Genomic DNA, 15,738 nt, shown 5'->3' with positions numbered 1-15,738 from the left:
TTCTAGGTATATAAAACAACCTCTTTATTAGTGAAGGACAGCATCATAAAAAAATCACCACAGTGTGAATACAGCTCAAAGCATTACAGGTGAATTATTTTTCAGACATTGTATTATTGCAATATAAAGGGGGGGAGGGAATTAAGCAAAGCAGCAAGCTCTAGCTATTCAGCAGAATATACACAGCTTCCTCATGCCTGCGTTTTCTTTGCATCTTCCTTGGTGTAGTAAAGACGCTCCTCATTCAAAAGCAGGAAGTGTCTGTTTTATTGTCCAAAGGGTTCCTCTAAAAATGCCTATCACCAGAATACTTTCATTTTGATTTAGGTACTTTTTCCTAATTGCTACTCTTAATTGTATTAAGAGTACTAATACATTGTATTAATGTATTAATGTACATTGTATTAATATTGTAACACAATATTTAATTGTATTAATTGTATGGGGCTGCGATGGGTCAGACACGACTTCGCAACTAGCAACAACAATTGTATAATTCCCAATGAGCCTGGCCAAATCTACCTTAAAGCCTTTAGGAAGATGAAAAATACATATATACATATAAACTATATGCAAGTGGTCAATAAACTTTGCAAACAAAGTAACTATTATTATATGCCATGTTTATATACCATGTTTCTCTGAAAAGAAAAAGCATAAACAAGGCTTGGATGACAATAAAGTAGAAGAAGAAAAAACAGCTTTATCTCTGCCTCTTGTTTATTATTCTTAAAATCTTTCAGAGTATGATACTTTAAATGGTGGTTTTAACAGATGCCAAAGCTGTATTTGTCATCACCAAATTGTTTGCTTGTTTTCTTTTTTTAAGTGTACTGGATACATCCAATTCATATTATAGTATACACTCCTGCAAACTGTATTTATTTTTGATAGCAGACCAAGCTGTTGGAACATTTTTCTTCCCTGAAAGGAAGAGTTTTTAGATTCAATTTCTCATAAAATTAAGGCCTATGTCATTTTAAAAAAAATAAAAGCTTTATTCTTTTTTTTTCCTTATGGCAAGATCAGCATAAAATTGTTGCTGATTTACCCAATAGCATGTTCAGCATCATAGTTCCCACAGTGGTTCATCTGACATTTACAGAAAATACACAAGACAATATGGGGACAATCACTTCTCTTGGTTTCGTCCTTCAGAAAATGGAGGATGGTTTTAGAAGCATGAAGCACTGTTCCTTTAAGCTGTTTGTACCGATAGCTATTGTAACTAGAAGTCTTATCTTCTTATATAAACTTGTTCACAAAGTTCCACAGTAGGACACCTTCTATAAACTTTTTTCACATTCAACAAGATTCACAAGACAGATAAACTCAAAATATACCTATTCTTTATTTTTAAAATAAACACAAAGCACATCTTAAATAAAGATGAGAAAATTATGAAAATGTTGCTGAAAAACTGGATTTAAGATGATATCATCGGCAAAAATGGTGATCAGGGAAATGTTCTGTTATTCTCTACCTGTTAGTCACACATGAAGAACTAGAGTATGTATAGAAAAATACTTTTGCATAATTCTCTTCAAATGTCCAAGAGAAATATATGATTAGAATCCTCACTCTCAGCATTATAAAAATGTGGTGAAAGGGGTTTTGTTCATAATTCAGACGATTCTGGGATGAGGCAAATCTCTGGATCCCAAACATTAGTGTATGGTCTGCTGTTGAAAGAGTTGCAGAAGACCCAAAATGTCATAGGCAGTTTGAGAACATCCTGTGTAGCTTAATGAGCCTGCTGCTAACCCCTAGATTTGATGGTTCAAGAACCAGTTTTGGTTCATGTAAACACTTAGCACAGAAATAAATAGACATTATGTTTAATCACAAAAATCTGCTACAGCTAAACATTTCAGCAGGGAAGCTTAAAATTTTCTACAGAATTATTGATTCTGATTTCAGTGTAAAAAGAGCTAGAATTCTTCAAAAGAATTTCATCATTTGTATGTCTCCTTAAGATGAAACAGGAATCTTGGAGATTGAAAGCCAAACATTGACTTGGAAGGGAAATTATTCCAATTTGGGGAGAAGGGTATCTGATACTTAGATTTCTCATATCTATATCATTTCTATAAATGCCCTTAGGAATAGGAACACAGCAGAAAACACACTTGGGGCTGATTTTAAATGGCTTGTAGGCTTATGATATTAGCAGGCAAGTAATTTATAAAGGATGTTATACTATTCTGAGAAAGCTTGGAATGAAGAAGCCCCAGTTCCCCAGACTTGGAGAAGACAAAAAGAGCACATTGGATCAAGCATCAATAGGATCAGGAAAACAGACATCTATAACTTCCTGAGCTGCATTGTCAATCGTGTCCTCTTGGAACTCTGTTTCTGTCCCCACTTTCTCCTCTCTTCTGCATTCTGATTTCACGTCAGGTCCCACTGAAGGATTTGGATTCTCCTTGAGGTCTGGTTTGAAAGTTTCACAGATTTGTGCACCTTTAAAAGAATGTCAGAAAAATTCATAAAGTATATAATTTAGCATTGTGTACATTTGCTTAAATATTTAATCAAATGTTCATCTTATCTTGCTTTTCATTCTTGTAAATGACACTAACATTAAAACACAAGAACCAAATTCTTGAACTTAAATGTGCTTATTTCTTGTGAAGCTGTTTATGGATTATTTAAGCTCCATTTATTTGAGGAAGTCTTCAGGAAATCATAGGTTATATATAACTGTTTTTATTAACAAAGAAAATCAGTTTTACTTGACTTGATGTTGTGAGTAAGCATTTGACAAGGAATTCTGGGACATGAGATCCATTTTAGCAAGTATGCTTTATATAAACAATTGCTTAAAACAATACATGTACAAATAGAACAATCGCTACATAGAAACTGTTCCAAGATTTCTTATTGCACTTGCAATAAGTGCAAAAGATGGCTTATTTCAAAAGATACTGGAAAGAGATGTAGTTCATCTCCATGCCAAAGTAGATAATAGGGAAAACAGCTTTTAGAACAACACAGATACATTTATTTTCTGTTGTATAATAACAACACTCATGTCTCTGTACTTACTAGTGTTGGGGGTACTATCAACAAGGACATCTGTAACTTCACAATGGTCTCCATTAGGAGGAGGATTTGGTCTTTCACTAGAAATGGCAGACATGGTTATGCCCTCATCCTTTTCGTCTTCTGTAGAAAAGCACAGTCAAAACTTGAACATTGCAATTCATGTGTGTTCTTTCATTCTTAATGTGGAACAGAGATATGCTTCAGTCCTATACCCTTCTTATCTGGAAAGAAGCCCTAATGGGCTTTATGACTGTCATATTGTTGTCTTATTTATTTATTACATTTGTTTGCCGTCTATTACTCTGCAAGGCAACCCTTATGGCTTATAACATCAAGATCTGTATGTATTTTATATATTAGGATTTAGTGAAGCTTTGAGGGATGTTTTGAGCTGATGAAGATTCAAATGAACGTCCCCGGAGCTGTTTTGTGAAGCAAAATAGTGTCTCTGTTTCTAAGAGTGAAACAGTGTGACTATAGTCTTACACATCACTCTGTTTCAGAGCCCAGATATGCTTTTCCCATAGCATTATGCTACATCACAGAAGAGAGTTGAGAAGATTTTTTCCCCCCTCTATTTTTGGCAAAAGGTCCTGAGTGCCCTTGGACAAGAATGCTTGTTCTATGAAGCTAACCAAGATCCATCAACAAAGAATGACTTTAACCACCATTATGTGATTCACAGTCAAAAGCCACTTAACATGTGCTGCCAGGGGTCTTCGGGACAAAGTCTGAGCAACTTTGGCAAATATGGGCACATTGAGACTGCATGGCCTGGAACCTCTTCCAGACTACTTGTCAACTGCTTTGATGAAGGTCATCCTTTGGTGAATGCTGTGGAGGATGCTATGCTTACAATACTCAGCTTGGTAAGTGGCCTGAGAAAGTAAACAACATGTGTTCAGCAGCATTTACCAAAAATAGAGGTATCTTCCACAAAAATATCTGCTAATTATTTGCCAATTCGCCCAAAGCAAGTTCTTAATAATAAATATAAATGGAAAAAACTCTTTCCCTCTATTGTCTTTTTTCTGATTTTCTTCATGATTTTGTTTAAATACTTGTTGTTAAGTAAGCATAGATGGGCTGCATTATGACACACTACCCAAAGAGAAAAGGCAATACTCACCCACAGGCACTCGAACAAAGTTGTGCTTGGTTTTCATACAGCAGCATGTGATCAATGAGGCTGTGACGGCTAGTAAAACTGCTCCACCTCCACAGGCTGTTAGGACATACAGGAAGAATGGATGCTGCAGCAGATCCCCTGGTAGGAAGAAAGAGATGGTGTTCTATATTAGCATTCTCCAAAGACTGAATTCTGATTGGTCCACACGGACCGCAACCCGATTGGTCACCTGAACGGCCGTGATTGGCGCGCTAAGAATCAACCACGATTGGCCGAGTCGATCGCGGGAGATTCAAAGCGCTGTCATTGGCCGCCGAGCCGCGAGCAATCCCTATATGAAGGGCTGCCGCGGCTCCAAGATCTTGTACAGGTCTTAACACTGAAATAAAGAGCTGAATGTACACTTGGTCTCGCGTCTCTGCGGGAACCGATCTACCCGATCTAACAGATGGCCTTCAGCAGTTGACAAAGTTGACGAAATTAGAAATCAGAACTAGAGCTGATGTCAGATGCATCTTGACATTAAAAAAGGCAGAGTTTTATTTTTTAATGTTTAAATATATACACCGAAATATGATAAAATGAAAAAGATTCACAAAGCATGTGTCTCTTATGCCTTAAATAAAATTAGTGCTACATATCTTTTCATATCAAATTCCACAATGCTGAGGTCAGTTTATTTATTATTTTATTTTATTTTTCACATTTCTGAACCAACCATCTCTCCCAAAGAAGGACTCTGGGTGGTGATTTAACAACTAGAAGCCAGGATAAAATATATGAATTAATATACACAGACCAAGTTTTTTAAAGGAATTCTGGACTGTAACTACTTATTCAGAAAAAGACTGACAATGTAGTCAAATCTATCAATTTCATCCTAAATAGGTGCTATTATTTTCAAAACAATTTTTATTAAATGTAATTTAAATAAATTAAATGAAAATCTATAACTATGAAGTACAGGCAACAAATATATATTTGTTATAATATAATCATGTGTTATATCAACTCCCTTTATTTTACATTTTAATTTTATTCCGGAAACTCACTGCTTTTTTTAGATTTTTCTGTGTTTTTGCATTATATGTGAATTGTTTGAAAACTAGAGAATGATGGAAATGAATATTCCTTTTGTGACTGCCCTCCTCCATATTTTAATCATCTAGAAGTGATCTCAGTTCTTCTCAATTTTATCCCCACTTGAAGTATGGATCTTTGGGGAGGAGGATTCCACTCCTGTCTGTTTGTGTCCTCTTTGCTATCATTTTTTCTTTATGTTTGTATTTTACTGTATTTTTTTAATGTTTGCATTTGTGAACCACCCAGAGATGTTGAGAGTCAGACAGTAAATTAAATAAATAAGCAAGCTAACTTTTTATACAGCTGAGTAAGCATTGAACTGCTTGACATCTACCTGCACAATTTTTTTTAGAGATTTGGATTGCATATTCTAATTTATATGCTTAATCCATAGGGCTAATTTTTATTTTATTTATAAGAGTTGTCCTTTTATAAGTTTTTCTTTCTTTTCTTTTCCTTTCTATTTGCAATAATTTATGGTAATTTTATTTACAGTAATAAATGAAAATAACATAACATAGCTGATTACAATCTGCTCTACATGGAAAGACTATAAAATTTTCCTTTTCTGCAGCAGTTTGGAGTATTCTTTTTTCCCACAGAAGCTGCTACTTGCAAGTTAGCAAATGTTGCACCAGTATCTTCCACTGAATTAGACACAAAGGCCCAATTAGACTCTCTTTCTACAGCTCACTAAACCCCTGCTTTCGCACCAATTTTCCAATTTAGCATGCTGTCTAAAACCATTTCAGTGTGTCGTGTGAATCTATGATAATTTGATTGAGGGAAAAAATGGCAAAAGTAACTACGAGTCAGTTGGTTTCTCAATATAATCTTAGTGTCACTTTTGGTTCATTAAAAAGGGACGAAAAGGAAACTTCTTAATTTGAACAAGAAACTCTTGGCAAGTAATCAGGCAGGGATGATCTGTCACTCTTCTGGCAAGGCAGTCCACTGGGAGCTGAGACAGAGAAGGCTAGAGGAAACTTGCAGTCATGAAATAAACTTTGTCTTCTAAGATTAACAGTAGGAAGAATATGTGTGTGTGTATGCTTATATGCATTAGGGCAGATTATTTTCTTTAGTAGGCTAATACAATTTCCTTGATTTTAACATACTATTTTTATAAAATGTCTGCCAATATTAGCAGTTGCAGAAACATAGTTAGACAAAATATTTTCTACTTTAATGTTTACATCCTATAAAAGACTAAAGTTTAATAATGTAAACAATTAAGCATAAAGTTGGTATTATTAATTCATTGATCCTCTTAATTATTTAGATTAATCTCTGTCAGTGTGTTGTCAGAGTTGCTATCTGCAAATAGTTTTGTGTGGCTTTGATATTTATGATTCAGTAACAGGTGCACAATCCCCTCAGAGATAATTCTTTATGCTCCTTTGCACCTTGCAATAGTGATACAGCATAAACTATAGGAATTGCTGAATGTTAGTTCAAATATAGCCCAATCTGAACACAGAAGTGATGTTAGGATAAGGCTGAATAATCTAACTGTACTATCAAATACAGTTTATTTATTTTGTTTTTATCTATTTTTAACTATTTTTATACATAACTAAAGATGGTGAACATGGATATAGTCCTTCTTCCTTCTTCTTCCTATTTTCTATACTACAAAAACCCTGTGATGTAGGTTGGGCTGGGAGAGTGGGAATGGTCCAAAGACAGTTGGCAGGCTTAACCATTAGACCACTCCAGACCTACTTTGTTTGTGTATTTGCATTAACAGCCAGGTATCTTACTTACTTACTTACTTACTTACTTATTTATTTATTTATCAAGTGATTATAAGATAACAGGTATAAGTATAAATACAGTTATGAATACATGAAATGCATACATAGAAGAAAAATAAAAAGAAACAATAGGACAGGGACGGTAGGCACGTTGGTGCATTTATGCACAGACCTCCCTACAGACCTCTTAGGAAACAGGTGAGGTCAATAGTAGACAGTCTAAGGTTAAAGTTTCTATTATAATTGTTGAAAAATGCAGTTTCAAAGCAATCAGTGAGTTCACATGCTAAAACTAGAGATGGTTTTATGCGGTGGGAGGGGAGTATGGGCATTGTTAGCTATTTAATTTCTTCTCTTGTCTAGAATATACCAACAAAAAGTAAATTATTTTGCCTGAATTATACATAATTATTATCTTTTCAACTATCCATAATTTTCAGGTTTTGGAATATGTATTCTGATATAGGAATACAGAAAGTTGCCTTATACTAAACAAGACCTTTGATTTAGCTGGCTTGCTTAATCTACATCAGTTGACCAACTCCTGTCTTAGATCTTTTTCCTCCAGCTTTTCTTAAAGTTCAGCTTTTCTTAAAGTTTCTTAAAGTTCTCAGAGATTAAACCTGAAGCCCTCCATATGCAAAGTGTGTGCATAGCCATTGCTCTATAATATTTTGAGAATAGAGTGGTGTTGGTGTTTCTGTGCATTTGAGGACCATGACACCTAATCAAATTGCTATGCTCATATCCACATCAGATCCAAAGAGCCATTGATGTAGTATTTATCTATCTTTGACTCCCCTTTTCAAACTAGGACTCTAGAAAATAAATACAGATGCAGAAACTACAGTAGCCAGATTCAGTGTTAAGGGTTAGGGTACACAGATTGCTGGTGGTAAGATTAGATCCTCACTCTGGCATAATCACATCTCATGGGTGCATTTAATTTGCATCAGCATTGAATATATTTGTGTATATGCTTATATTAAAACAATTGTTCCCCATCAATCACAAGTGCTACCATTTCATCACTTGTGCTGCTTGGCGTTTTCACTGAAATGGTATTTGCGAAAATAATCAGGAAGATTAAAATATGAGAAAAAGGAAGGAGTTTGCCTAATCATCTACAGTACCTAAACAAGAGCTGTAGTTTCACACTAATGAGGAGGAGAAAAGGGAAAATGATTTGATAAACAATTTTCAGCTGGCCAGATTAAATTAAGGATACATAGGGAAGTACAATCTGCTTATCTATATATCTCTCTATATAAAAGCAAAATACCATTGATGCATCATCAATCTCCAGAACCAGAAGTGGTATTCAGCAGGTTCTGACCAGTTCTGGAGAACCGATAACAGAAATTTTGAGTAGTTCGGAGACCTAGCAAATACCACCTCTGACTGGAGATTTTACAGTATCCTTCCCCTGCCCTGCCCACCAAGAACCAGTAGTAAAAAACCCACAGAACCAGTAGTAAAAAAATTTGAATCCCACCACTATCCAGAACTGTAAAGCCTACAAACTTGAAATTTGGCACATATGTTCCTCTTGGCTTCTAGGTGCTCACTAAGAAAGGATTTTTCAAAATGACTATCAGAGCATTGGTATTTTGTATATTATTATTAACATGCTTTGATTCTAAGGAGTTCTACTCCCCCTCCCCACCTGAAAAGAAATCTGTTCGAAATGCAAAACACAAGCAAAGGAGAGGAGTTTCAGTTTCAGCTTTAGTTTCACAGCACCAAGCAACTTAGTACAGAACAATTGAGCTAAGCCACGCCCAGGCTCCTTGCTCACACAGCAAATACTGCTTCAGTTTCCAAACAGCCCTCAACTCTCTCACACACTGACACAATGCTAGCCAGATGAATACTGATGGATGCTGGTCGGCAGTGGCATAATTTTTCCCCCTTATTTTCCTCCCCCAAAACTAAGCCCTATCACATAGTTTTGTACCGAAGCACAGGTATAGAACTAGTTTATCCATATACCATTTTGAACTCCAATAAGTAAAGTTAGATAAACTATAACTTACCATTCTCACATGTCATTTCAACAGGAGAACTCTTACAGTGGTTTCCTCTTTGGCAAACGAACTTGCCACGTTTACCTTTTTCCAAAATAATTTTAGTGCCATTATCCGTGATGCAGGCATCACTTACGGGATTTCCATTCAGAGTCCAGTGAACATTATCATTGAACTGGCCACCTATTTCACAGGACAGGCTGATTTTTCCATTAGCCAGACAATGAATGTGAACAGCTGGAAGCAGATCTAAATGGTGAGATATCAACAATCAGAGGGAGACAAGAATTAAATAGGTTATGACAATAATGTTGTGTCAAATATAGAAAATAAAATATAATAAAATAAGTAGAAATCTGTTTTTATGTTCATAGGAAAATATATCAGAACTTTGACCTGGTTAGTTTTACAAATAACAAGCTTATATTCCAACAAAAACCTTATCACGTTTCATTTTTATATCGAAAAAGGTGCACAGTGACTCGCTAACATTAGTGGTAGTTGAACCTCAGCCAAATGGCAAAATATACAAAATGGAATTGAGTTTTTTAAATAATACTTTTGCCTAAAATGATATCTGTGACATTCTTGAAATGGCCATAGCTCATATATTAACACTGAAGAGAAGGGTAATAAAGTTCCCTCCACACTGAACATTCCCCTAGTCATGGGTTTCCTTAGCTTTACCAAATTCAGAACAATTCTGCAGCATTTTATTTGATCTGTGATATAAGGAGTTTCTAGTTGATGAGAATTTCCTATCTCATCCTGGCTCACTTGAAGCCACAGCACTATGGCTCCTAAACACCATTTCATTCATTTTTAAATTAAGTGACCAGTGTTGCCTCCCCCTGAAAACAAATACAATGAGGTACTGAAAAAAGATTGGAATGGAGATGGGGAATGAGAGGTGTGTGGAAACTGGTTTTTATGCTTTCCCCTGGCCACTTTTGTGGAGAACTGAGTATTACAAGGGTGACACTGTTGAGGAAACTGAAGTGTGTGATACTCTTCCTACTTCACCTGCATCTGTTCTCTGCATCTCTGACTTGTCAGCCAGGCTATTTTTGGACACAAGCTAGCAGTTCTTCAAAAAACGCAATAGACCCATGTTCAGAAATAGCCTGACAGACAGGTCAAAGACAAGAAGGAAGTCTTGTGAGATGCCTCTGGATGTTCCCTTCCTGCCTCCTTCCTGGCTGTGACTGTAAACAGAGTCAAGAGACATAAAGGTAGAGCATGTGCTGAAGCAGGAGGAAAAGATCAATAATGAGGGAATTCTATTCTTGATTGCCAGAGAATGGCAGGGCTGCCAGCAAATGACTTTTCCTGCCAGCAAATTTCCATCCTGCATTTAGGAATAACAGGTTAAACTGGCACAAAAGACACACACGCCAGCAAAATAATAAATATAGTAAAAGCATGGCCACAGGAAACACCTTGTCAACAGAAGTAATACAAAACTAAAGCACTCATTCGTGATAGAACCCGGCTGCCTTTCCTGGTTTAAACTGATTATTGCAGAGCTCAGGTGTAGAACTTCCTCAAAACAGCACTAAATCTATGTATACAAGAAGCCTGGACAGGCATTACATACTGTAGGTGGATGGTTCAGAAGCCAGATGTCCCAGTTCATCTGTACATAAAGCCCAAGTGAATATAGGAGGCAATGGCCAGCAACTGCACAGAAGGGTCTAGTGACTGCAGCAGCTTGAAGTGGCCAAGGAGAGCTGGACAGATCACCCTAACTCTTCCATCAACCACATATTCAGTGAGACGTACTGGATTGTGTACAGGGCAGAAATTGTTCCAGGACAGAAAGAAATCCATGATAGAGAAACTAAAGATGAATTGAACTGTATCGATATGGGCTCAAAATGAATAAAGGCAACATTATGAGGAAATGTATATAAAATATTTATAGAACAAATGGATAAAAATATTATTGCCAAGACTAGGGAGACATAAGAAATGAACCCCATCATTCAAATATAATAATCAAAGGTATGGCCTGGGGATTTTTAACTATGTAAGCAGAAACAGAAGAGAAGGTGTTTTGAATAAAAAGCCCCCTCTTTTCACAGCCTGTTTCCCAGATGCCTGAGGAATTTGTTCAAGTACTTCTTTGTCTCACTTGTCATAGGAATACTTTTGACAAAAAGGCTCTTGTACAGGGTTAGTTTTGTTTAGTAAATAAGATAGACCTTTGTTCTATACCTATTCCTGCACAAAATTAAAAAAAAAACAGAAAACATTGAAAAATACAAGTGTGTGGTTGGTTAGAGAAAGAAGACTGCAATTTTATGGGGGTGATATTTGAATTAAAGAAAGAAGCATCATCATTTTTAATAATCCAGGGCTGGACCTATGCATTCAGAAAGTTGGAAGAGAAATAGTGTGCTCATAAATTCAGCATGAGTAAAGAGCATTTTCATTGTTCTAAATCTGTTGATTTGTGCAAAACAATATTTTATTTATTTATTTATTCATTCATTCATTAATTTATGTTCATTGCCCTCCATCTCACTGTCAAATGAATCTTTTTTTGTTGTAATGCAAAATGACTAAAACATTTCTGTTCCTTGTTAGTCAGTGACTAAGATGACAAACTCCCATAATTGTTCTAGGATGAGCTATATATTTTTAATTTCAGTCAAAATTATTTTAGGTTCATGGTAAACCAATAATGTGAAATGTCAGTAATACACTCCAATCATTATTTAGTATGTCTATATGGCATCTGGTAGGTGAACATAAAGATAGTTGAAGTTGTGACTGATGATCATAATAATGTGCCACCTGAGGTGATGATGAATGTCAGTTGAATACAAAATATGTTCTCTGTGCTATGGCCTTTAGGCTCCACTGTGTTAAACTCAGGTTCATTTAACTGCAGACTACGGCTTACGATTAGATGCTTAACTAAAGTAAACAAATTTAAGACATCAATACATATAATGCATTAGGAATTGCGATGAAGTTCTTATATTTTGCCATTGTTGACCCCAAAATCAAAATACTTACCACATACACAAAGAAAGGAAGTCTCATTTCCAAGGCACTTTCTTTCGTCATCCTTCAAACACATCACTTTGTCACAGGGGTGTACACAGTTTGTGTCTCCTTTCCCTGGTTGATCGTACTGTGATACTTGTATTTCTGAGATATTATTCTGAGAAGTTAAATTATTGGCAGCAGAAGTCTTGCCTATTATAAAAACAAAACAAAACCCATTCATTATTGAACTATTATGGTATAGTGGATTTTATATGTATTTGGGTTTATAATGGTAAAACAGAGAAAACCTTGGTATAGAGACAAGTATATTAATTGACTGATTGAAAGAGTGGTATTGCATTTGGGAATAAAAATGAAAGGCAAGAAAAAATAGCAATAGCAATAGCACTTAGACTTATATACCACTTTATAGTGCTTTACAGCCCCCTCTAAGCGGTTTACCGAATCAGCATATTGCCCCAACATTTTGGGTCCTCATTTTACCCACCTCAGAAGGATGGAAGGCTGAGACTACATCACCAACATAAAAAATAGTGAATATAATATAAATGTTATAATGATTAAAATAATATAACAGGATTAAAGAATAAACTTACAAAAAAGATTCATCTAATAACCATAGACAATAATATAATATTAATTAAGTCCTAAAATAATGTATGTTTAAATATGATTCATTGGTTGGTTGGTTGGTTTACTTACCTACTTATTTATTTGTATCCCACCTTTATTATTTTTATAAATAACACAAAGCGACAAACTTCCAATGCACCTTCCTCTTCCTGTTTTCCCCATAACAAAACCCAGTGAGGTAGGTTGGATTGAGAAAGACTGGCCCAAAATAACCCAACTGGCTTTTATGGCTAAGTGGGACTTGAACTTATAGTCTGCTGCTTTCTAGTTTGGTACCTTAACCACTATTACAAATTGGTTCTCATATATCACAATTTTGTTTCATCTGCTCGTTTTTAGAACAAAGATTTTTCACTCAAGATCATTTCATTCTTGAAATGATCAAGAATGTGAGCATTTCACATTCTCATGTTTGGACTACAGCAATGCACTCTACATGGGACTTGAAGAGTGTTTGGAAGCTACAACTGGTGCAGAGTGCAGTGGTGCAGAGTGTTCTATCTTGGGGGCCCTAGGGTGGCCCATGTTACTCCATTGATTATTACTTTTAAAGCCCTTCATCACATGAGTCCAGCTTGCTTAAGAAACTGTCTGACCCAATGGATTGACCCCACCCATGCTGACAGAGGGCATCTGTTGGGAAATTTTGGCTGGGTGCAGAAGAGCATTCTTTGCCCTTTGGAACATCTTGGCTCATGAGGTAAGATTGGCTCCAACCCTTCTGACCATCCATAAGGTTCTGAAGACCTGACTCTGCTAGCTGTCTTGGGGAACCAACAGGGGAGTATCACTGATGATTTAAGAGAAGATCCCAACACCGCTCCTCCCATGCATCCTACTCTCTTCCAACTTTTGTGGAATCCTTTACTTTGGATTGTAATTGTATTTTTATTGTTCTTAGAAATATTTATCTTGTAAGGATTTATTGCTTTTAATATTGTAATCCACCCAGATTCACTTCAAATCGAGATGGGGGGGACAAACACATTTCATAAAATAAATTAATTTCCAACCTTTTTTAAACTTACTTTGAGAAGTACAATAAATATGAAATAGTATTTTATGGTAAATTAAAATTTATTAATGCCTAGACCTCAAAATCTTCATTTTTCACTTCACAATTCATATAATACATACAGAGACACACAGACACACACACACATATTAATGAAATATATGCATAATCTATTTTAATCTAATTCTCAAGCAAATATTGTAGGTGAAACATACTCAATACATAATCTGTCAACATCTTTCAATCAACTACTATATTCACAACCAACTGAATTAAAGTATCAGTTCTTAGTTAGCCAAAGTATTCCATTAAAACCTCTTCTCGGCTGCTTGGGTTCTATAATCATTCCAAATGATTTTAGTCATCAAAACTAAAGTCGCATTATATAACATAGTTAAAATCCTGATAGGTTAAAATTATCAACATCAAAGGATAATCCCAGATAGTCGAGGATATCCTGAGGTTTTAAGCTTGCTATAAAAAAAACCACAACTTATCTGTCTTTATATCATACAAATTGGCAGTGGAGAAAAGAAGAATCATTGTGATTGCTAATATAAAAGAACCTTATTATTTTTGGAACAGTTTTAAAGTGTCTTCATAGTGCTTTTCTTAGCTCACATGTTTACCTCATCAAAGTCCAGAGAAACAGCAGGTAACTGTTTAAGGAACTTCACAAATGCTATAATTACGTGGTTGGTTTACTTATAAAGCTCAATTTGATGTGATCATAGTTGAGAGTAAATCCTATTCTATATTTATTCATCTATATTATCTATCTTTCTATCTACCTGAAAATTTGAATAAAATGAAGCAGATGAGTACACAGATCTCAAATTTAAATTAGAATACTTGCTAATGTGTTACTAAAACAAAACTACAATTTATATATCACTCTTACTTGAGTAAATATTTAAAATTTTAAATATATTATTTGTCTGCATAATTAAATATGCCTTATATTGTCATTTATAATGAATACAGGTGTATATAATTATATTGGTTGATTCAGTGGCTTCAAAAATTAGGAACTGTTTGTTCACAATTCACTAACACATATATAACCAGTAAGAGAAATAACTTCCATTATTTAATAAAAATATTAAAAAGGACATGACCAGTACATATATATCTGAATTTGTAATATTCTTTATAATATATATTCACTGATTCTGGAATCATGAATGAACATGTAAATGGATTTGGTGTTTCAAATAAAAAAAATCAGTATGATAAAACCTTGAAATCTATTTTCAAAATTATATACAACTGGCCTAAGTGATTTGCGATTATTTTTCTTAGAATATTGAATCATTTACTCAAGGACATATTAAGAAAAAAGGAAGCCTAAGAATTATTGGTGCTTAACTTCCCATTTTACCCACTGAATTATGTGCAAAGCCCTTCAATCAGTTTTATTTTTATTATAAATGCAGTAAGCAAAAAGACATGATAAATGTAGTTCAAAAAGTAGACTTAATTACCCCTTTTGATGCTTTGATGATGATGACACCAAGATTTTGCTGAGATTTATTGACACCTTTAAAAAAGGGATAAGGGTCTGTACAAAATTTCCATTTCCATTCAGCTGCCTATCATGCTAATTTTATAAAATAAAGTTTGACTTACCACTAATAATGGTCAGGATCATCAACATGCATGGCAGGGTAAATGAAAAACTGAAATCCATTTTAAACATCTTCTTGCACTGCATGCTGAGAAGATCTAGCTTTGCTGTTAAACCAATGTACTACTCAGGATATGATGTCAGAAGCAGTAACAAAAAATGAAATAAAAAAAAGAACGAATACTGGAAGGATTCAAGATTAATGTAGAATCAAAATAGAATGGAAGGTTGTTTGGTTGACTGAACTCATGCTATAGCCACATTAGCAAGATGATCTATTTCAATGGCCATATACGCAGGAAGTGGGGTGTGTAAGAGTAAATTCAGAAGATGAGATGAAATAGTAATCTAAGCAAGACCATCTTAGCCTACAGGTCAAAGCTAAGAAAAAAAATCAAAGC

The 15,738-nt window shown here is 35.0% G+C and overlaps 1 protein-coding gene across 1 annotated transcript; it reads right to left on the bottom strand.

The window, feature by feature from the left end:
* LOC113409743 (uncharacterized) lies at positions 1-15,464 on the bottom strand. Its single transcript, XM_087966580.1, has 6 exons — positions 15,340-15,464; positions 12,069-12,251; positions 9,054-9,293; positions 4,178-4,315; positions 3,049-3,168; positions 1-2,463 (listed from the first exon to the last, which is right to left on the bottom strand). Exons 1-6 carry the CDS (start codon positions 15,422-15,424, stop codon positions 2,273-2,275), a joined length of 957 nt encoding a protein of 318 aa, XP_087822706.1. The 5' UTR covers positions 15,425-15,464; the 3' UTR covers positions 1-2,272.
* Positions 15,465-15,738: the final 274 nt, after the last annotated feature.

The sequence above is a fragment of the Notechis scutatus genome, chromosome 5 (genome assembly GCF_049901735.1).
Source record: "Notechis scutatus isolate UNSWTSFEM ecotype Mainland chromosome 5, rNotScu1.2, whole genome shotgun sequence".
NCBI classification, from domain to species: Eukaryota; Metazoa; Chordata; class Lepidosauria; order Squamata; family Elapidae; genus Notechis; species Notechis scutatus.
This window is presented reverse-complemented; position numbering and strand designations above follow the sequence as displayed.

Bases quoted from the DNA above. Each gene is read 5' to 3' on its own strand.
- LOC113409743 (XM_087966580.1), bottom strand. From the start codon at position 15,424: ATGCAGTGCAAGAAGATGTTTAAAATGGATTTCAGTTTTTCATTTACC. The intron at 12,252-15,339 runs GTAAGTCAAACT...TTTTTATAATAG, and splicing joins GATCCTGACCATTATTAGTG to GCAAGACTTCTGCTGCCAAT. The intron at 4,316-9,053 runs GTAAGTTATAGT...TCTTCCTACCAG, and splicing joins TGAAATGACATGTGAGAATG to GGGATCTGCTGCAGCATCCA.